Here is a 24,172-nt window from a genome sequence, read left to right as displayed (position 1 = left end):
TGCTGAGCCGACCCAGGACGCATAACTTTACCATCAGACTCTCCATCACTCATGGCATTTAGTGTTTCTAATACCGACCTTCCATAAATCGCCTTCTTTTAGTCATTCTGACATTATTTTTGAAACTGATAACCGCTAAATCAGTGCGTGAAAGGCATTGCCTAGAAATGTACGATGTTAAAACACAAGCGTCAAGAAAATGACAGCGCGAAAATACATGCATTATATAGCGGGTAAATTTGATCCGTGCGGCGCTTATAGGTCTAAAAGCTCTGTTTTTTTTATCTGGTTTTATCTAAATAATTTTTAACAACATTGGATTGTAAATTACATAATTTTAGTAAAAGCCAATGACTGGGAGACTTGAATGTTTTGTTGAAAATCTGTTATGTACATTTGAAAAACAGCCACAGGTCAAATTTACCCCGTGGCGATTCTAGTGTTAAAACTTAAAATCTTAATTGCACTCTTGAAAACTGTTAACCAAAGACTAAATTTCAGTCCAGCAGAATTTTCTGCACACTTCACCACCAAGATCAAAATGAGCGTTGTGAATGTAAAAGCTTCACATTACATTTATAACAATCATTGTTAATGTTTGAATTGTATTTCAGGGCTGTTCATGAAGACAGAAAATCAAGAGATGTTGTGACAACCTGGACAGAATTCAGCTCCAGATCCACCCTCCACACCAGACTTCTCACTCACAAGGACTGCTCTCTACTAGCATATTATGTGTTCTCTTCAGAGTTAGGTTCATGGAGATATTACCTGATTTTTAGATATAATGAAAACTATATCATATATAATATATATATATATATATACACTATATTGCCAAAAGTATTGGGTCACCCCCTTCTAATGAACAGGTTTGACTACTTTAGTAATTTCCATGAGTACAAATCTTAGTGTTTAAGCATATAATGATATTCTAGGGAATTGTGTGCTTCTAATTTCAAAGCAACAGTTTGGACAGAACCCTTTTCTATTCTAACATGACAATGCCTCTGTGAATAAGGCAAGGTTCAAAAAGAAATGATTGATTTAGTCAGTGTGGAAGAACCTGACTGGTCTGCAGAAAGCCAAGTCCTAATCCAAGCTGAACACCTCTGGTGTGACTTTAAATGCAGACCTTGAGCCAAAAACTCTTCACCAAACACCAATTTGATTGGTTGAATAGAGGAGAATGTGATTAGTTGAGAAATTGTACATAGTTAATGATGGATCTTAAATATTTAAATACAGTGTGTTGTATGCCTACTAAGACTTGAATATTTGTGCCTAATATTTTGACCCTGGATGCTTACAGAAGGATAATCTTGCATTTATGTGCCAGAAACATCATAAGCATTCATAATGTTTTTGGTTCATGCTGAACTGGTGTTGATAAATGTACTCTTTATATTAATAAGTCTGTTTATATTGTCACTGTTTTTAAGTTACATTGTCTGGAGAGTTTTTCAGTGTCCAAATGTTGTTTGTATTATATTTATTATGAAGGGGCAAATTATAATTTCGATAATGAAAACATTTACATGTGTGGAGATTTGATTTAATTTATTTACATAAATACTCATACAAGTTTGAGTAAATGGGAATATATTCTACGAAACATGTTTAAGTTTATTTAATTGAATATTTTAATGCTTTAAAATATATTTGCATTTATAGAAATCTAATATATTTACATGTACAGAAATGTAATATGTTAGCAAATATTAGAAATTAATATATGGACGGCCAAAATCTAATATTTAAATATATTTTAAATATATATTTCAAAATATATTTACATATATTGTATAAAATATATATTCTTCTATTTGAATTTAAGATATTTAAATATCAAAATATATTTATTAAAAATATATTTCGATTTATGTGACTTCTGTATGGGATGGTTTATGTATTTTTGGTCAAACAGACTTGAGCAAGTTTCTAAACTATATTTATAATTATTTATTTATATATATTGTGTGAATCTTTGCAGTGTGTATGAAATTAGAATGAAAAGCTTTTCCCCTCTGCATTCTGATATATCAAACCCTTAATAAAGTGCTTTGTTGTTGAGTGAGAATTTTCTCAAGAAATTCTGTGAAAGTGTAAGTACAATATAGATATACTGTATATTTAAATTCTAAGAAAATTATTTTTCCATTTGGCATAATTGTTCAAAAGTTTTTCTTTAGAAAATGAAGCATCTCATCCTGCACTGCAGATTTATGGACATCTACTTAGAATGTTTTTTTTTTTTTTTTCATTTTTTAAATTTTTTTTTATGCCGTCCGATTGTAAATCATGTACAGCAAGTTTTATTAGTTACTGAAAACACGAAATATGCACCGAAAATCATAGTTTACATCTCAGTGTTGGCGTTTAAGCTAAATTGCAATATTAACAATTTCCAAAGTGAATGCTTCCTTGGACATTTAACGACGATCGACCGTTGAAAGGTACGCCGGTGGAACAGGGTCACAATATCAACGTTGATTCAACGTCGACAGAAGACCATAACCCGAAAGGTAAGAGTGAAACAACGTCGCGATTTCAACGGTGAATCAACGTTGTTACTTCCGCCATTAAACGACGTCACAATATCAACGTTGATCCGTTTTGCAAAATCGAAAGGTAATTCACCGTTGATTCAACCCTGGTACCTGACGTTGTTTCAACGGTGAATCATGTATGTGTTTGTGTGTGTGTGCGCGTCAGTGCATATGTATATAAAAGGATATATCCGTGTTTATTTACATACATATGCATAGAGAGAGAGAGAGAGAGAGAGAGATGATACCGCGGCCACAATTTAAGGTGACAAGTTGTAACGTTAGCCACAATGTACTTCGTTCGCGTCCACATTTTAATATATTATTACATTTGTCTGCATGTTCTGTGCAGTGAATTAATTGATAATGTTATTTTACATCTGAATAATAAAATTGCTTGACAATCTTGTACATATATCGGTTTACATATATTGTTTTTTTTTTTCAGTTTAAAAGGACTAGTTCAATTCCAGAATAAAAATTTGCTGATAATTTATTCACCCCCATGTCATCCAAGATGTTCATGTCTTTCTTTTTTCTGTCGAAAAGAAATTAAGGTTTTTGAGGAAAGCAGTTGACTCCCACTGAAGTCCACTATATGGAGAAAAATCCTGGAATGTTTTCCTCAAAAACTTTAATTTCCTTTTAACTGAGTAAAGAAAGACATGAACATCTTGGATTAAATTAAATTATCAGGAAATATTTATTCTGGAAGTGAACTTGTCCTTTAAGTTGAATATATTGAATTCAACATTTTTATGAAACTGTTCTATGTTCTTTGTCAATACAGTATTTTAAATGTAATTGTGCTGTATTTCTTAAAAAAAAAACTAAAATGTAAAATTTTAATTTCATATGGCATTTGTACAGACTTTGAATTTGGTCTTCTAAATAAAACTGAACTTTCCATCTTGAGCATGCTTTGACACTTTATCGAAGGTTTTTGATTGTAATGATTGGTAAAATAACAGTGTTTCTGTAGAACAATTAGTGCTTTCATTACATGAAAAATATATAAAATAAGAGTTTTACACTGTAAAATATCGTAATCGTAAATCTCTAAAATAACATTTTTTTCCCCCTGTAAAACCTTTAATGAAAATTTCTGTAAAATTATTGTTTTTGCACTTTATTTCAATTAAGGTATTTTATTCTAATTAGGGTTTTTGTTTGGCAGCCATAGCTGCCAGTCATTTGACCGTTTTTTTTTAATTTTATGCAATGTTTAAGGAAATATGCATGGTTGCTTCATAAAAGTACTGCATTACAAATAAGTTTCATACTGATGTGGATGATAGGTGGATTTCTGTGGAGCAGAGAGGGAGGATGCTGTCCACTTATTTTTTTAATTGCATTTATAGTCAAATGTTTTGGATAGATTTGGAAGGCCTTCTTTGTAAATATTTAGGCATAAATGTTTATTTTTCTGAGAGGGATGTATTTTTTTATTTTAATAGAGAAAGATTACCACCAAATGTGACTTTTATTGTTAATCTTTGTTTGATTATAAAATAAACCCCAATTCAAATAATCAATTTTACGCTTTTTTTTCCCCCCACTTTTTTTTTTTTACAACCAAGACGCAGTTTTTTCAGCGTGAGTTATTCCATAATGGATACAAACAATTACTCTCACTGAAGAAATGAGACGTAAACAAAGGAATATCCATCCATATTACAACGTTATTGTTTCGTTGGACTAAAGTTCTCTATGGGATGTTGTTCCTTGGACCCTTACCTCTCTAACTAAACCGGGATTTACAGCAGTGGATGCGTTTGTGACTCCTTATCAAGATGAATTTGGTATGTACTGCATTTTTAATGTTTTGTTTTGATGTGTACTGCTTTCACAAATTTAGCAAATACATTCCTTATAAGCTTTCCATCGAAAAACAGCGATCTATCGTCGGTGCTTGAGGCTTAGACCTTCAGAATGATATATAGTTTGTCACGATTAATTTTGTCACGTTTCATTTAATCTATTGGTAAACAATGACATGTGCAAACAGAGAGCGTTCAGTGGCGTCCTGGTGCGGGTTAACAGGTTTTAAATACAACATAAATTACAAGAACATAATGTTCTAATTTTGAAAAGCATGATGGGGTTCTTTCTGGTCTTCGGATGTCAAATTTACATGGAATTAGCATTCAGTTGAATTCAAAAACATGATTTTATAGTCACATATAAATTAACATCATTGTTTAGTTGTGTTTTCACTTCACAGATTAGACTTCAGCTGCTTACTTCTCATACTGAGAACAGTGTTGCACTGTTTTGCACTCTCACTTGTGTTCCAAAAACAATATCCTACTTTTACAGCCAAACAGCCTAAAAATATTGGCTCTCAATGTTTTAACACTCATCCCATAGATAACTGGATTTATAATGGGAGGAAATATCAAGAAATAAAGAGACATAAATAGTTGTGTTTCAAATGGGAGATAACTTGTGTCAAAGCGACTTTGTACAATTTCAAAAAAACATCCCACACTAAAGTTGAGTATTGCAAATAAGTGTGGAGTGCAGGTCTTCAGTGCTTTTATTTTAGACTCTTTAGTGGCAGTAAAGCATATTTTCAGAATATGTCCATATGAATAGAAAGTCATTGCAAGCTGAGGAAAAGAGTATACAACAACAAAAAACAATCCCAATACGCTCTCAGTATATGTGTTCCCGCAAGACATTTTGAGCAGATAAAAGTTGAGGCAGTAAACCTTCTCCAGTCGGTTTTGACAGATTGTCAAGCGCAGAGTCATAATAAAAAACACAGGAAATGTCATTAAAGCATACCCCCATGAGAAGGCAATGAGTTTATACACTTTTGTGATTGTCATAATACTGTGATACTGCAGCGGGTAGCAGATGGCCACATAGCGATCGTAGCACATGACTGACAGAATGGTGAACTCTATGATAACATATGTGTGCAGGAAGTAAGTTTGAGCCTTACACCATGCCAAAGATATCTCATGAGAAGGAGACATTAAAGTGCCCAGCAAGGGGGGAAGCAAAGCCGTGCCACCGTAGATGCCATTTACAGCCAAGTTACATAGAAAGTAATTCATAGGGTTATGAAGCACTTTGTTGATAATTATGACAAAAATCATAATCCCGTTAGCAAAGAGTACAAGCATGTATAACATGAGAAAGGTCACAAAATAAAAGTATTTAAGGTCCTCCATTTTGTAAAAATCTTCCAACATAATCGATGACACGACAGATGAGTTTTTCATCTTAAAATGTTCAATACACTGTAAAAACAAAATTGGTATGTTAGATTTTTGTCAAATATCTCTTATTTTCTTCTTCTTGTATTAGATAAACAGGTGCCTTTTTTTCAGGATTCAGTCTCCATTGTCTCTAGGTGCTGGTAGCTTTCCAGTCCATCTGTAAAGTGAAGATACCTGCAAACAGTGATCCAGATAGTTCAAATCATAACAGATGGATGACACAACATGATTCTTACTTTACAGTGTATGCTGTTTATATAGAGTATTGTGTATAACATTGATGGCTGTCTAGGGGTTTCAGATCACATGATCATTAGGGCTGTGACGGTGAGGAAATTTTCCCACCGGTTCATCGACGTGTGACAACACCGGTAATACCGGTATCACCGTGATGGGGTTCGTTTGAGGTTTCCCTCTTTTCCTGCTTTCCTTCGGTTTTAAATAGCTTGTAAAAGCATTGTGCACACTTTACTTTCACTTTTAAATGAGCGGCAATTCGGCACCACTTGCGTCCTCCAATGGAAATATCCACTGGACCAGTTCTAGACTAGAAAAGAATTGGGGAAGAAGATATAAAGCGTATACCAGGAGACCAGAAGTTGAATATAAAAATGAAACTTTACTGTAACAATAATAATAATAATAATAATAGCAAATACAATGACACCACAACACAGAGCAATAAAACATCAAACAGTAAGTAGAATTTGATATCGTAAATCAGTTTAATTTCCCTTTGAGGTGTATAATACTGTTCATTTCATGCGATAAATGTAATGAATGACGCATTTATATAGCGCTTTATTGTGTATTGCTATACACCCAAAGCGCTTTACAATCATGGGGGGGGGGGTTCTCTCCTCAACCACCACCAGTGTGCAGCATCCACTTGGATGATGCGACGGCAGCCACAGGACAACAGCACCAGTGCGCTCACCGCACACCAGCTACAGGTGGAGAGGAGAGAGAGATAGAGCCAATCAAGTGGATGGGGATTATTAGGAGGCCATGATTGACAAGGGCCAGAGGAGGGAATTTGGCCAGGACACCGGGGTTACACCCCTACTCTTTACGATGAGTGTCATGGGATTTTTAATGACCACAGAGAGTCAGGACCTCGGTTTAACGTCTCATCCAAAAGACGGTGCTTTTTTACAGTATAGTGTCCCTGTCACTATACTGGGGTGTTAGGACCCACACAGACTGCAGGGTGAGCACCCCCTGCTGGCCTCACTAACACCTCTACCAACAGCTACCTAGTTTTCCCAGGAGGTCTCCCATCCAGGTACTGACCAGGCTCAGCCCTGCTTAGCTTCCATGGGCAACCAGTCTTGGGCTGCAGGGTGATATGGCTGTAGTTGTAATAAAGTTCAGTTTGTGTGTAATGTAAAAGAGAGAGAGAAAAACCCCACATCCAATTCAGTTAAGGGAAAACCGGGAAAAAGTATGAAAAATATCGTCTCCATTATATTTCAAAGCAATCACTAATGCTCTGTCAATTGACCGTGCACGATTACTTCCTGGTTTTAGATAAACCAGCTCAGTCATTTCCAGTCAATTGTACCGTGCTGTAAGAGGAGCGCTCTTTGCTTTTTTTTTTTAGATCCATTCACAATTTTAAGAAAATCTTTGTTTATCTAATTAGAGGACCAAACATCCACATATACCATTTCAGGAATGACAAACGCGGGTGTTAAATATTATGCGGGTAAATCTGCTAAATTTTCAGGGACTCATTGGTATGATTGACCTTGATAATGGAAGACAAGCCAATGTCAAAATATAGCTCTGCATTAAGTAATTCAGGCTAAATTTATAGTAGCAAAACTACAACAGTAACAAGTCTGTGTTGACTGAATATATTTAGCAGCTTTTACAGTTAAAGATAAAACTCAAAAAATGTAGTTACTAAATTAAATCTAAAAATATTTCAAAATATTTAATGTATTATTTAATTGTTATACCATTAATATACCATTAATAATTAAGAACTCGAGCCCCTGCCCCTTTGAGGTCTGACGGTAAAGTGCCCTTGCGGCACAGTTGCCAAGTCCGCGTATTATACGCGACTTTGGGCTTCTTTTTTTGTAAAGTTGCGGGAAAAAAACCCTGGTCGCGGGTTGCGGTTTTTTGGGCTTATTTTAAAAAATATGGTTGCTTGTTAGGGAAATCTGACAAGCAACTTCGTTTCTTTATTTATGTTCGCCGTATTCTCCAATGCATTGATTGACACTCTGTCTGCTCGCAGTTAATAGCCAACCAGTGCAATAATATAAGTGCTGTAGCGTATTTTGCCATATGCTCCGCCCCCTCATTGGAGAAAAATCACATTCAAAAAGAAGGCGCGTGACGCTGTAATCCAAGCGATGACAGAAGTAGACACAGAGGAGTGGGATGACTTTCTTTTAGCCTAATTTTTATAATGTTTTTGTAATGTATTAATTATCACGGGCTGTAATAAAAAACAAGTAGTCATATCCTAATACTGAGTAAATACATTTGGTTCGAATAGCCCCACTCTTAAATTTTTTTTTTTTTTTTTACATTTAAACCACATTATTAGATTACCTTTTGATTTCATGAATACACATAAATGACAGCTTAATGATTTTTTATATTTTTATATAATTATATTATTATATAATATTTTTATTTTAAATATAATATACATTATAATTTAATATAATATTTTATTTATTTTTCTATAATATTTATGTGGCATTTCGTTTTTTTATGTCATTTATTTGATAGTTATGTATACATTATTTTATTTTAAATGGAAGAAAAACCTGTTTTTGACCTCAAAATAAAGCACTTTCCATCTGTATATGGCTGTGGGGACGAGCAGTTTTGTGGTGCTTGGAATTCTTTATAATTAATTAAAAACAAATATTACCACATTGATGGCTCAAGAAGGTGTAATTGTTCAAATAACACATTGTTTCATTTAAAAAAAAAAAAAAAAAAAAAAAAATATATATATATATATATATATATATATATATATATATATATATATATATATAAAAAATTGTAACCAAGTGTTTTTCAAGTGTAATATTTTTGTAAAGGCTAGGGACAGAAAAATGGACATTTCCATAGAATGACCCCTATATATTTTAGGCTATAAATATGTAGCTATGTTACAGCTCCCCTTTGAAGCTCTTGTGCTTTTCTCCTTTTCCATCTCTCCAATCCTATTCTGCTCACAGGTGATTGGAGACGAGTGTTTTTCCCATTTTTGTTGCAGTTTGCTAATTTTTGTAAAATAGCTTCTGTTTTTGGTATCAGTTTAATATGTTGCAGGCTCATTTATTGGTAATAAATAATTGATAATAAATAATATTGATGATAATACATCATCCAAAAAATATTGGGCTAGTTTTGGGCTTGTTTTTGAAGCTGCGGTTGCTTATTTGTCTCGCGAGAGTTGGCAACTGTGCCTTGCGGTCCGGTGCCCCCAGTCTGCGATTTCTGCCGAGAGTAGAGGTGTTCGATATGACGATTTTTGATCGTTGACTATAAAAATGTCTCCACGATCTGCTTTTTTGAAGAAATATCGTAGTATCGTACTTCAGCGCGCATTCTATTAGCTGCAGTTCTGGCGCCGCCGTCTCTATGTGCTACAACGTCACATACATTCACATCACTGTTAACTCAGCGGTAGAGTTACTCTCACGGGACACTGCACTTATTCGCAGTTACCAAAAGTACATTATCTGCATCTGCTTTAAAGACTTACTGGTTAAATGTTTCACTCAGTGTTCTGTTCTGACGAGCGCCTTTTCTGAGCACATACACCCAAAGCGCGTGCTCTAAAAAGCCCATCAAACAGCGCCTGATTACTGAACTAAGTTATTTTGTGCTAATACTGTCAAAACACACCAGGTTTATGTATAGACTCAGTTGGTTATGTCTAAAATGAAGGTAAACAGCTGAGAGAAACGCATGGTGCCTGTATATTAGATGCGTGCAGGTCTTAAAGGGACAGTACTAAATATGCTGCCGACTGTAATTAAAGGGATAGTTCACCCTAAAATTGTAATTCTGTCATTATTTACTCACTCACATGTTGTCCCAAACCTGTATTAATTTCTTTCTTGTGCTGAACACAAAAGAAGATATTTTGAAGAATGTGGCTAACCAAACAGTTGCTGGTTCACATTGACTTTAATAGTAGGAAAAAAAAAATACTATGGAAGTCACTGTAGACCAGCAACTGTTTGGTTTTCCACATTCTTCAAAATAGCATTTATTTTCAGCAGAAGAAACTCGTTCAGGTTTAAAACAACTTTTGAGTGAGTAAATGAAGGTATAAAAATCTAACACTAGCCTATTTTAATTTTGGGGTGAATTATTCCTTTAATGTTAATAAAACACCAAACACAAAGAGAAAAATCACTCACTACTCTTGACTGAAAAACTTTAATACAGATGCTTTAATAGTAATCAATCTATACATTGTTTTATTTTTATATTTGTTCATTATTGTAGACTACCTGAAAATAAAACACTGTTTATTTTATTTGTATATTATGTGTATTTGTAATGTGTATCTTTGCTCTCATTTTTTAATAACAAAGATAAAATAATGACAACGATTTTTATCTTCACCCACTTTGGCCTAAATATCCGCCATACTTTTTTATATTTTGTTACCTTGAAAGGCTTTGTCTTTATAATGGGGAAATTAGTCTGGCTGTACTGCTCAAACAGCTTGCAAAATAGAAAATCCAACATGACAAAGAATTGTGATAGTATTGTGAATCGTGATATTTCTAAAAAAAAAATTGTGGTATTTTTGCCATATCACCCACCCCTAGCTGAGGGGGACCAAACCCATACAACCCCCCACCCCCCCATTTTGCCCCTGCCCCTCCGGAGGTCTGTGCACGCCACTGACCATAATGCTATTTAAAAAGTGTAATTAAACTTCAGACACAAGATTGAACGTTCCTTGAAGATAAAATGTGTTTCTTTTCACCAAGTCAGAATATGGACGATTGCTTTTATATAGCCCTATTAATAAATTCACATCAATTACACCCATACAGCACTGTTAAATATGTTGAAATATATTTTGAAAAAATATTTCAAAAATACATGAAACAAAATTAAAAAATTGTTCCTCATGATACATGTGTAAATGTGTACGAAAAAATATATTCCTATGCCTTAGTTTTTAATGAATGTTTTTTCAATGTTGTTTCTACACCACGTTTACCATTTCTAAAGCTATTATATTATATTATTTACGTAAAATTCTGCGTGACTTCTACGTGCTTTAATGGGGGCGAGCGCGCTGAGCGGAGGAAGTCACCATGGAAACGGGGCAGCAGCTCAACTGTCAAGCAGCAACTTCGTCTTTCACTGTTGTTTTTACTAATTTCAGGTAAGTTTAGTCTCTAAAATTACACAAATAGTACATACAAGCGTTCCTGACACTTTCTTTCATGTAAATGACATGCTTCCGTTGAATATTTACTTTATAGAAATGGTTTAGTGTCTTAGGAAAAAGTCCGATAGCATCTCAACCGTAAGCTAACTAGGTAACGTTAACTATAGACTTGATGTTTGGGCTTTTAATGTAATCTTATGTGTAGATGAGCGTTTTTGATATAAAGGTTTTGCTGGAAATTTGTCAACGGATGAATGGAAGTAAGCTAATTAACGTAAAAGTATGCACTGTACAGTTAATCGGATAACGTTACGTCACTTAACGTTACATAGAGCGTGAACGTGCTGAAACTTAAAACAGGTTTTGATCTTTCATGGTAAACACATATTGATACCACTTGTTCTGTGATTTCAGAAGCGTCAGAAAAAAAAAACTCTATGACACAGGAGAAGTTCCTGATTTTAACATTTCTGAAGGGAGCTGCTGACAGAGAAATAGAAAACTCAGGTGATCTGATATCGCTCTCGGTTACTAACGTTACCTCGGTTCCCCGAAATGAGGGAACGAGACATTGCTATGGGAAATACCTTTTCCTCGAATACTACTGAAGCCTTATTGAATCACGCCAGTAAAACTGGCCAATGATGTTCAAGCGTGCGAAATATGATCGGGATCCCACTCTATATAAGGCAGTGCTTGTACGTCATCCATTCAGAATCTTTGACTAAAGCAACTTGGCATTCTAAGATCCTGAGCTCGGTGACACGGCAATAACAGCAATGTCTCGTTCCCTCATTTCGGGGAACCAAGGTTACGTTAGTAACCGAGAGCGTTCCCCTTCAATTCGGTCACTCTACATTGCTATGGGAACGTATAAAATCCCGCCGTGTCACAGTGATGGAGCCTGGTTCGACAAAGTATGTCAAGTTTCACATTCAGAGCCGTAATGAGAGCGGCAATGATATTGGAGCTCTTCGTAAACACAGCTCAGGTCTACAGGACTTAGTCGAAACCATGTAAAAGTCAGGGGGGCGCGGCAGCAAGACGATGCCGCGTCACACCAGGGGCGGAGTTAATTCCGGTGAAACAGAGAAAGTGAAATGGCGGCGGCTTCGGCGCTTTCACATATAGATTAATTGAATTGTTTAATTTTAATGAAATCATGTTATGATGCACTGCCGTATCGGTATGATGGTGACCAAGTCCTAAAAGACGTGTTGAACTATACCATAACACTGTGATAACTGACGGGGACAGCATTGAATTGGTGGTGCATTAATACAGGGCCATACGACCTAGTCGAAACCACTCTGATACACATCTCAGATCATAGCTGAGGTTGAGTAGGCGCGTGCACTGACAGCACATGCGAGGCAAGCAACGACACATCTAGGTTATAAAACCTCGCGAAAGTGCTGGGTGACGACCAGCCTGCCGCCATACAAATGTCCTGAATAGACATGCCATTTGCCCAGGCCCAGGAGGACGCGAGTCCGCGGGTTGAGTGGGCCCGAACCCCTATAGGACATTCCACGCCCTTAGAGCTGTAAGCCAAAGAAATTGCTTCGAAAAAGCCTTTGCTTGGACACAGGCAATCCTTTTGTACGTCCACCAAAACATACAAATAGCTGCTCCGAGAGTCTGAACTGTCTAGAGCGCTCGATATAAATCGCACCGCGTGCAGGGCACAGCAGGAGTGTATTAAGCGGCTCCGTCCCGGCCGGTGTTTCGGGGCGGAAAGCAGATAGTGTTATGACCTGCGCTTTAAATGGAGTCGAAAGCACTTTAGGCACATAACCTTTTCTAGGCTTCAAGGTGAGTCTGCAATCACCTGGTCCGAATTCAATACACGAGTCGTCAGTTGAAAACGCCTGCAGGTCTCCAATTCGCTTAACAGAGACCAGTGCTAACAGGAGCGCTGTCTTGAGAGAGAGCACTCGCAAGCTCGCTGATTGTATGGGCTCGAACGGGGGTCCCGTGAGAGCGTCAAGCACAAGCGCCAAGTCCCAAGTGGGTAGAGTAGAAGGGCGAGGAGGGTTCAGCCTTCTTGCTCCTTTTAAAAATCGTATGATCAGGTCATTTCTGCCGATCGGGCGATTTGCGACGTGCGCGTGAAAGGCTGTTATAGCGGCCACATACACTTTCAATGTGGATGGCATACGACCACTATCAAATCGTTCTTGAAGGAAGGCAAGGATTATTGGTATTGGACAGCTGATTGGGTCTTCGCCCCGCGATACGCACCAACTTGAAAAAACTCTCCATTTATGTGCGTAAAGACGTCTCGTGGAAGGAGCCCTAGCCTCAGAGATAGTGTTCAACACCCGCTGAGGAAGTGCTCCATGACTCTGGATTTGGGTGCCAAATCGTTCCTTGTGCTTGAGAGAGGAGGTCTCTCTTCAGTGGGATAATCCATGGGGGGGGGGCTACCAGCATCTCCACCAGTTCTGGGAACCACGGCTGATTGGGCCATTTCGGTGCCACTAACAGAACAGATTCCTTTTCCTCACTGATTTTGCAAAGCACGCGAGGCAGAAGCTTCACTGGAGGAAAGGCATACTTGTGTACTTTCGGCCAGCTGTGAGCTAGTGCATCCACTCCCAGAGGAGAGTGTGTCAGTGAATAAAACAGCGGGCAGTGAGTGTTCTCCGCTGATGCGAAGAGATCCACCTCCGCCCTGCCGAATACACTCCAAATCATATTGACTGTCAGAGGGTGTAATCTCCACTCCCCGTGGATTATCCCGCCCCTTGACAGTAAATCCGCGCCGTAGTTCAGGCGTCTGGGGACATGTACTGCCCGGATGGAGAGGAGGTGTCGATCTGCCCACAGAAGGAGGTCTCTCGCCAGTTGCAGCAGTGGTCGCGAGTTCACACCGCCTTGGTGATTTATAAACGCCACCACTGTCCATGCTGTCCGTCCTGATGAGAACGTGACGTTGAAGAATGTCTGGAAGAAAGCACTCGAGCGCTAGGTGAACAGCACGGAGCTCCAGACAGTTTATGTGCCATGACTTCTCCGTTTTTGACCACGTCCCGAAGGCTGGTCTGCCATCGCATACGGCTCCCCAGCCCGTACTCGATGCATCTGTCGTAACATTCTTTCTCCTGATCACTTAACCAATACGAACACCCCGGCAATACAGAGTCATATCGCGCCAAGGGTTCAGTGTATGCAAACAGTTGCGCGTCACTTTGATGCGCAAGGAGCCCCTGCGCCATGCGTTCTGTGTCACCCGGCTCTTTAAACCAGAGCTAAAGCGGACGCATATGTAGGAGCCCTAGATTGCACACTGTCGAGGCAGCAGCCATCTGGCCGAGGGTCCTCTGAAAGCATTTCAGCAGGGGAGAACGCCCTAATTTGAAGACTGCAAGAGAACTGATCAGTTTTTGTGAGCGCTCCTCCGACAGACGCGCTCGCATACTGATTGAGTCCAGCTCCACTCCTAAAAAGGAGATGTTCTGGCTCGGTTTCAGCATGCTCTTTTGCATATTTACAGTCAGTCCTAAGCTCTGAACATGAGCGAGGAGTCTGAGTTTGTCGCTGAGCAGCACGCTCTCTGATTGGGCTAACACTAGCCAGTCGTCGAGATAGTTCAGGATGCGTATTCCGCTCTGCTTCAGAGGAGAGAGAGCAGCATCCATGCATTTCGTAAGCGTACGAGGGGCCAGACATAAGCCGAAGGGCAGGACCGTGAATTGGTACGCTATCCCTTTGAATGCAAATCTCAGGAATGTGAAAATAAGCATCCTTTAAATCCACGGAGATAAACCAATCTCCCGGTCTGATATGTGAGAGGATTTGTCTCAGCGTAATCATTTTGAACGAGCGCTTTGAAAGCGCGCGATTCAGCGGCCTCAGGTCCAAGATTGGGCGGAGTCCGTCATCTTTCTTTGGTAACGTTACCAGAAAATAACGACTGTAGAAGCCGCTCTCGCGGTCTGTGAGAGGCACTGCCTCTACCGCGCGCTTTGCAAGAAGTTTGTGTATTTCCTCTCGCAGAACTGAGACATTCTGCTCCCGCACAGTGGACATTAACACACCGTTGAAACGGGGCGGTCTGCGAAAGAACTGAAGCGTGTAGCCGTTCTTTATTGATTTCATAACCCACTCTGATACCCCTGGCAGTCCCTGCCACGCTTCTGTGAACTGTGACAGCGGGCGAGGCGGACTGCACACTGTGAGGGATAACTCGCCGTTGTGGGGCGGGGAGTTTAACACCACACGAGTGTGAGAGTGAGTGATGTGGGAGAGGGGAGTGAGAGGAGGAAAATTGCCCTGATATTGAGGTGATTTTTGTATTTTTTTTTTACTTTATTGCACTGCACTGTGGAACAGTCAAAACACAAACATAACAATCGTTCTTGCCGCCCGCAACAGGCAGGGGGGGGCGTGGTGGACACACACAGCGGAGCGAGCAGACTTTCTCAGTGGCTCATCTTCGGCGCTGAGTGCAGCTTTCCTCCTCCGAGAGACAGCATCAGCAACGTGACTTTGATCCCGGAGCCGGTGGCCTGCCGTCTCTGTCAGGGCGGGGTTTCTGGCCCTTCGAGCCCTGGCGGCGCTTCGGCCACGGCTGTCTTGGTCTCACCGCCGGCTCATGCTCGGGCCGAACAGCAGTAGGAGGGGCAAACGGTCTTCCCGCGTGCTGCGCTGAGGAGGAGCGGGAACGCGCAGGAGGGTTGGCGCCGGCGCGCTTTGGTAAGAAGTGGCTAATGGCCTTCGACTGCTTCTGCACTTCAACGAAGCGCTCCGTGAACGTCTCTACCGCCGCTCCAAAGAGACCTGAGGGATTCACGGGAGCGTCCAGAAGAGCCATCTTCTCTGAGTCTTTCAACTCGGTCAGAGTCAGCCACAGGTGACGATCCAGCACCACTGGTCTTCTCTCGTCTTCCACTGTCATCACTCCTCCTTTTATCCTTCCGGAGCTCCTCCGTGGGACTCGAGACCGGCGAGTGGCACAGGTGTCGCTCATTATCATTAACTTCACCGGCCTTGCTCCGTTCCCACGGCTCTCGGACCCACCCCACTCGCCACATACCCCCATCGCCCCTCGCAGGCTGGGGGGTACTCCCGAGACTGCGCTCTACCCCCCCCCCCTCCCCAGGGGGAGCCGATCACGGCGGCCGCGGCATACCTGGGTGTAAGGACAGACGAGGCGAGAGAAAAGGAGACGGAAGGATGAGGAGAGACAGAGACGAGAGAGGGAAGATAGGAAAAAAAAAATAATAATAATTCTCGGTCTGGTTCCCAGACACACTGCCGCTCGGTCCTCAACCAGGCTTTCACTCGCGGTGCCATGCGATGGTACTGGACCTCTTTGGTGGACCGCTCTGCTCCTCCGCCTCCTGGCGGACGGCGATGGCTCCTCCGGTCGAGGGCAGCCGGTAGCGAGTCCCCCGTTCCCTGTTCCTCTCCAAACATGGTGGATGGCAGCAGGCTCCGGCTTCCTGGCGAACGGCGCCGACTCCTCCGCTCCCTCTTGGACGGCAGCCACCCCTCCTCGACCCCGGAGCACGGCAGCGAGCCTTCCGTCCCACCTGTTCTTCCATTGCTCCAGCACCACCGCCTCGGGCAGCCACTGGCGGTCTTTGCTCCTTCGTGCTGCCCGACCTCGTCAGCACCGCGATCTCCCTCAGCGGCGAGGGCTCTTCTGACAGCATGTCCCTCCTTCCTCCCGGGTTTCGGCACCAATGTAACACAGTTCGTAGATCGAGAAGAAGGAGGCGGGAACCGGCGAACGTTCAAACTAAATTTTAATAAAATAAACAAACATCAAAGTAAAGCGGCAGCCCCTCACGGACGACTGCCGCACATAAAATACAAAATAAAAGTCCAGGCCTGGTCCTCTCTCATCTTCCACTGTCATCACTCCTCCTTTTATCCTTCCGGAGCTCCTCCGTGGGACTCGAGACCGGCGAGTGGCACAGGTGTCGCTCATTATCATTAACTCCACCGGCCTCGCTCCGTTCCCACGGCTCTCGGACCCACCCCACTCGCCACATTAACATACCCCGCTCGGTCAGCTCCGTCCACAGACAACAGAAGAGAGGATCCCGGATTGTGCACTCGACTGGTGAGCGGCGCGTTCCACGACTTCGCTATCTCGTCGTGCACCTCCGGGAAAAAGGGGCCGGGCCTCCGCGGGGTGTCCTTTCGGCCGCAATCCGACTGGAGGAACCACTCGTCCAGGCGGCTTCTGACCGGCTCGGTAGGAGGCGCCCACTCCAGACCGAGCTCATCAACTGCCTTGGCCAGGACGCGGAGGAGCTCAACATCACTGTGATGGAGGTCCCCAGCGTCACTGATGGGCACAGTGCAATCCAGTGGGCTGTTGGACCACTCCTCTCTCGCAGACGCTGCCACTGAGATGGCATCATCCTCATCCTCCTCCGTGGCTCCGAAAGACACCACATCTTGCGCGCTGGGGGAGGGGCGGAGATTAGCGGCCATGAAGCGCACTGGAAGGGGACCTGCAGCAGGGGGACGAGGAGCGCGTGGGCACTGAGCCGGCGCGGTCTCGTCACCCGACCCGGACAGATCCGCATCAGTAACTCGCGGCACTTTACTCCTTGGCTCAAAAGAGGCTGCAGAGGAAGAGCGCGGCAGAGCTAGTTGGGTGAGTTCATCGCCTTGGGCGATGGCCACACGGAGCCTGAGAGTCCGGAGACTCATATCTCCGCAGTGGGGCAGTCCGACCCCCAAGCGCCGCCTCTGCGTGGGCGTGACCCAGGCAGAAGACGCACGATTCGTGGCCATCAGAGGGTTTGATTGGCTCTCGCAGGAGAGGCAATCGCGAGAGGTCATCTTTGTCCGTCCGAAGCTCACCGGAACACAGCAGGGGTAGAGAAGGTGTGTCCGCTGCAGCGTGTAGATCACGGTGAGTAGAAGATTTCTTGATAGGCTTCTTGCTGAAGGAAAAATTCTGAATGGATGACGTACAAGCACTGCCTTATATAGAGTGGGATCCCGCTCATATTTCGCGCGCTTGAACGTCATTGGCCAGTTTTACTGGCGTGATTCAATAAGGCTTCAGTAGTATTCGAGGAAAAGGTATTTCCTATAGCAATGTAGAGTGACCGAATTGAAGGGGAACGCCTATATCACCATGCATCTGTAATTTTCTTTTGCAAAATTATATATATATATATGTGTGTGTGTGTGTGTGTGTGTGCGCGCGTTTGTTTGTTTGCTTGTTAGTTATTTTAAAAGGGCTTTGATGTCCAAAAATAAGTAACACTGTAAGAGCATTACTAAATAAGTAAACCTAAAAATGTACATTCTGTTATTAAATTGTATATTCTGCAAATTATTATTTTTCTTTTCTGCATTTCACCTCTGCTATAGTTTAAATAAACCTGGCATTGTGACAAATTGTTTATGTTCCTAGATTCTTCCATGCTGACGGCCGTGCACAAGAGTTGGAGCGTATCTCCTGTCAAAGAACATCTCTAGACATTATGAACCATCTGTCTAGTAAGTAATACCTCAAATATACACTACCTAAAGTTTAAGGGTCATATTTGTCATGTATTAGTATTTTATGCTCACCACTGCTGCATTTATTTGATTAAAATACAGTAAACCAGTAATATTGTGAAATTACAATGTTTTAATAACAATTTCCTATCTCAGTATGTTTTAAAAAGTGATCAAAGCTGAATCTACAGTCTTCAGTGTCACATGATCCTTCAGAAATCATGCTTTGCGAAAACAAGAATAAATTGCATTTTACAATATATTCATATAGAAAACAGTTATTTTAAATAATAATATTTCACAGCATTACTGTTTTTATTTATGATCAAAAGTTTTCTTGGTGAACATGAGACTTATTTCAAAAACATAAACTGACCACAAACTTTAATAACACAAGGGATTTGAATATTAATTCATTTATTCTAATAAAATGCAAGACGCTCTTAAAAATATTATCGTAAATAGTCATTTTTTCCTCTGGTGATTTGTATTGTATACCCATAATGCAATGCACAGTGCCGTAGATTCCCATTCTCTATCTCCAAGCTTCACAATCTCACACCGTGTCTACTCTGGATGCGACAAAGTGACTGTTAAAAATAATTTGAATTTTTTGTCAGTACGTCATAAATAGAACGAGGCATCAGATTACTATCAGGGATTTGTTGTGTCGTGCCGCACTGCATCCAGTGTAGACAACATCATATAATAATAGGTTCTATTGTATTTTGTTGCGCCGTCCGGTGTAGACATGGTGTTATAAATCTTATTAAATATCGTAACATATGATGTATGTATGATGCCATCCATAATTGATAGAACGTTTCTATTTCAGAGACTGAAAATCATCAATAAACCAAAAGGTAATTATAACTTATTTCAAGAATAAGAATAAGAATAACAAGAAAAAATAAAAATGCATCTGTGACTTAATATTGCTTCTTATTGTTCAGTGAAAGTTGAAAGTTCTCATTAAACACATTGCTTTCTTCTCATCTTTGTGCATTTTCAAATGTTGTGCATATTTATGAATCAAAATTTTTAACTTTATCTTTGTTTAATTTTTAACATCAAATTAACATATTAATAACAATTGGTTGTCTTCTTTCTGTTTTTTAGTTTGGTTTAGCTCCAACCCCAATTAAGCAGACCTGAGCAGTTGATCAACTATCACCAGAAACTCTGCAGAACGTTGGTCCTCTATGCCCAGGACTGGACACCAGTGTTGTAAGTCATCTATCTAGAAGTCATCCTGCCTCTCTGAATTGTCATGTTCAGAATATATTGCAGAAGATCTCAACATTGTCTCTCAAGGTCCACTTACATGCAGAGTTTTGCTCCAACCTAGTGTAGTGCACCTGAACAAACTAATCAAGTTTTTTAGTTTTACTAACTATAAAGTCACATAGGAAGTTCTGAAGCTCAAAACTTAAGAGAAAATTTGCTACAAAATGACACGATAGATTTTAAAACACAAACCAATATTATATTTCAGCATAAACATACATCACTAGACTGGTAATGTCTAATCTAGCAAATATTTATTTATGACTGAAATCTTGCACATACATGTAACAAAGTATTTATCATAGTAATTTTAATTGTACCACATTTGCAATGCATACAGGTGCATCTCAATAAATTAGAATGTCGTGAAAAAGTTCATTTATTTCAGTAATTCAACTCAAATTGTGAAACTCGTGTATTAAATAAATTCAGTGCACACAGACTGAAGTAGTTTAAGTCTTTGGTTCTTTTAATTGTGATGATTTTGGCTCACATCTCAACAAATTAGAATACTTCATAAGACCAATAAAAAAAAAACATTTTAGTGAATTGTTGGCCTTCTGGAAAGTATGTTCATTTACTGTATATGTACTTAATACTTGGTAGGGACTCGTTTTGCTTTAATTACTGCCTCAATTCGGCGTGGCATGGAGGTGATCAGTTTGTGGCACTGCTGAGGTGGTATGGAAGCCCAGGTTTCTTTGACAGTGGCCTTCAGCTCATCTGCATGTTTTGGTCTCTTGTTTCTCGTTTTCCTCTTGACAATACACCATAGATTCTCTATGGGGTTCAGGTCTGGTGAGTTTGCTGGCCAGTCAAGCACACCAACACCATGGTCATTTAACCAACTTTTGGTGCTTTTGGCAGTGTGGGCAGGTGCCAAATCCTGCTGGAAAATTAAATCAGCATCTTTAAAAAGCTGGTCAGCAGAAGGAAGCATGAAGTGCTCCAAAATTTCTTGGTAAACGGGTGCAGTGACTTTGGTTTTCAAAAAACACAATGGACCAACACCAGCAGATGACATTGCATCCCAAATCATCACAGACTGTGGAAACTTAACACTGGACTTCAAGCAACTTGGGCTATGAGCTTCTCCACCCTTCCTCCAGACTCTAGGACCTTGGTTTCCAAATGAAATACAAAACTTGCTCTCATCTGAAAAGAGGACTTTGGACCACTGGGCAACAGTCCAGTTCTTCTTCTCCTTAGTCCAGGTGTTACGATTCTTTTACCAGAAATCGCAACAAAAGTAGTCAGGGAGACGCCACACACAACCACTGCTTAACAAAACAAGTTTATTTAACAATAAAGAAAAGAAAAACATGTAATGTAGTCAGTGTAAGTGATAGTCAGTATGTCGGCAGGTGTTTGTAAATAGTACCAATAACAGTCCAAACAAACACTAATAACAAAACTCAGAACCCAAACGTCCAATCTAGGAAAAGATTAATCAAAACAGAAACTCCTCCAGTGCAACGGCAATCTCCCATAACCTCTGTATCCCGTGAGTTCTCCGGTAGACACAGATGCCAAGGCCAACAAACAACTGCTCCCCCGCCATTGTTCCTCCGAGTCCCTTTTAAAGACCGTTGATTTAATCCAGGTGCAACACCTCATCAGCCAATCACCTGCAGACAACCAGTCACCTGTAACTCAGGAATAAACAGTAACTCACTGATACGTCACACACCCCCCCTAAAAAAAATCCTGCATCCAATAAAGGATCCTTAAATCAAAAGTAAAAAAACTACTTCCCTTTAGTTTTTTTTTTTTTCTGGCATCCATTACCCCCTTCCAATACAATGATGTTCTCACAGTCCCATCACTTTTCCCAAACTGCCTCCTTATCCCCAGCAATCTGGATCCTGAAAGCAATTTAAGAGGACAAAAGAGAACAAAAAGAAAACAGAAAGAGGAACTGTTCCAACACAACAGTACCTATTCACCATAGTCAGGAATTCGAGATAACGCATCCGCCACTACATTATCAATGCCCTTAATGTGTTTTACAGTCAAGTTGTAGGGCTGTAGAAATAAAATCCAACGCATTAACCTCTGACTTGGGGACTGTAAAGAATGTAAAAACGTTAAAGGATTATGATCAGAATAAACTTCCACAGGCAGTCCTCCACCCACATATACATCAAAGAACTGAAGAGCCCAAATTAATGATAATGCTTCTTTCTCAATTACAGAATAATTCTTCTGATACGAATTGAACTTCCGAGAAAAGAAACAAACAGGGTGTTCAAGTCCACTCTCACCAGTTTGCAACAAAACAGCTTCAGCCCCAACCTGACTTGCATCCACCTGTATCTTAAATGGTTTATCCAGCCTAGGAGCAGCTAGAACAGGGGTAGAAGTTAGCAACAGTTTAACATTGTCAAAGGCTTTCTGACATTTTTCACTCCAAACAAACTTAACAGAATTTCTAAGCAAGTCAGTCATCGGACAAACAACAGTCGAAAAATTAAGGCAAAATCCCCTATAATACCCCACCATGCCTAAAAACCTCATCAGCTCTTTCTTTGTTAATGGTGGAGGAAAACTTTGTATGGCCAAAACTTTGGCTTGAATAGGACGTACCTCACCCTGTCCCACTTCTTTGCCCAAATATCTGTAGCCTTAGCCTTAGCAAACTCACACTTTGCCAGGTTAACTGTAAGAGATGCCTCTACTAAACGTTTCAACAGCGCACGAAGATGAACCAAATGTTGTTCCCAAGTATCACTAAATATAATTACGTCATCCAAATACACCGCGCAACCCTCCAGACCAAATACCACTTTATTCATCAACCTCTGGAAGGTAGCGGGTGCATTTCTCAAACCGAAACTCATAACAGAGTACGAATATAACCCTGATGGTGTAATAAATGAAGTTATTTCTTGAGCTCAAGGAGTTAATGGCACTTGCCAATATCCCTTTAAGAGATCCAATTTGCTTACGAATTTGGCTGTACCCACCTGATCCACACAATCCTCCATTCGAGGAAGTGGAAAAGCATCAGGTTTAGTAATAGAATTTAATTTGAGGTAATCAGTACAAAATCTATAAATAGAATCTGGTTTCTTCACCAATAAACATGGTGATGCCCAACTGGAAGACGAAGGAACAGCTATCCCATTCTCAAGCATATATTGCACTTCAGAGTCCAATATTTGCCGCTTACTAATAGGAACCCTATAAAAATGCTGACGAATGGGTCGAGCCTCTCCCACCTCTACATCATGTGCAAACAAACTAGGAAAATCATGTACCACTGTTTTCAGTTCTGACCTCTGTAACTCTGACAAATGCGAAAGCAAAGAATCAAAATCTTTAAGAGTTTCTGAATTCTTTAACCTAGGAAGCAACACACAATACTCAGGGACAACCATATCCTCTTCTCCTCCTACAAAAAGAGATTGAGAATTATCAAGTGAAACAGAAGCAACAGTAACGGCAGGATTACTCACTCGAGTTTCTAATTGATGGGAATAAGGCTTAAGTAAATTCGCATGAAAACATTGCCTACCCTTCCGCCGATCTGGAGTTGCAATTTGATAATTTTGGTCAGACATTTTACGAAGAACAGTGTACGGGCCAGTAAATCGTGCACAAAAAGGAGATCCTGGTGAAGGCAACAAAGCCAATACTTGATCACCAGGTATAAAAACACGATACTCTGCACGTTTATCAAAGTGGCTTTTCATTTTACTCTGTGCTCCAACAAGATTCTTCTGAGCAGTTATTCCAGACAAAAATAAGCGTCTACGAAAACCATCTACATATTCTAACAAATTTTGTGGCGGATCTTCCTCCACCAAACCCTCCCGCAAAACAGAAAGTGGACCACGCACTTTGTGGCCAAACACTAGATCGTTTGGGCTAAATCCTAAACTGTCTTGTTGAACTTCTCGGGCTGCAAGTAGCAACCAAGGTAATCCCTCCTCCCAATCACGGTTTAGCTCCACACAATAGGCACGCAACAACGCTTTCAATGTTTGATGGAACCGTTCAAGAGCCCCCTGACTTTGAGCATGATACGCAGTTGATTGATTGTGTTTTACTTTAAGCACCCTCAAAATCTCTGCAAACATACGTGAAGTGAAATTTGTCCCTTTGTCACTCTGAATAGTTTTAGGTATCCCAAAGATAGAAATAAATTGTGTTAAAGCCTTCACAACTGCTTTAGTAGTAATCTTTCTAATGGTATAAGCGGCTGGATACCGAGTATTTTGGCACAT

The 24,172-nt window shown here is 40.5% G+C and overlaps 1 protein-coding gene and 1 long non-coding RNA gene across 2 annotated transcripts; one reads left to right on the top strand and one right to left on the bottom strand.

The window, feature by feature from the left end:
* Positions 1-4,831: 4,831 nt before the first annotated feature.
* On the bottom strand, positions 4,832-9,896 carry LOC131528351 (olfactory receptor 52Z1P-like). Its single transcript, XM_058757448.1, has 2 exons — positions 9,665-9,896; positions 4,832-5,953 (listed from the first exon to the last, which is right to left on the bottom strand). The coding sequence occupies exon 2, from the start codon at positions 5,780-5,782 to the stop codon at positions 4,832-4,834; it is 951 nt and encodes a 316-aa protein (XP_058613431.1). The 5' UTR covers positions 5,783-5,953; positions 9,665-9,896.
* Positions 9,897-11,614: 1,718 nt separating this feature from the next.
* LOC131528712 (uncharacterized) lies at positions 11,615-19,889 on the top strand. The gene is made up of 4 exons (XR_009267933.1): positions 11,615-11,684; positions 18,568-18,653; positions 19,492-19,519; positions 19,776-19,889. It is a non-coding gene; the product is annotated as an uncharacterized LOC131528712 (long non-coding RNA).
* The last annotated feature ends 4,283 nt before the right edge of the window (positions 19,890-24,172 follow it).

Source organism: Onychostoma macrolepis, chromosome 21 (genome assembly GCF_012432095.1).
Source record: "Onychostoma macrolepis isolate SWU-2019 chromosome 21, ASM1243209v1, whole genome shotgun sequence".
NCBI lineage: Eukaryota > Metazoa > Chordata > Actinopteri > Cypriniformes > Cyprinidae > Onychostoma > Onychostoma macrolepis.
Note: the sequence above shows the minus strand (reverse complement) of the source record. Positions and strands in the feature narration are given on the sequence as shown.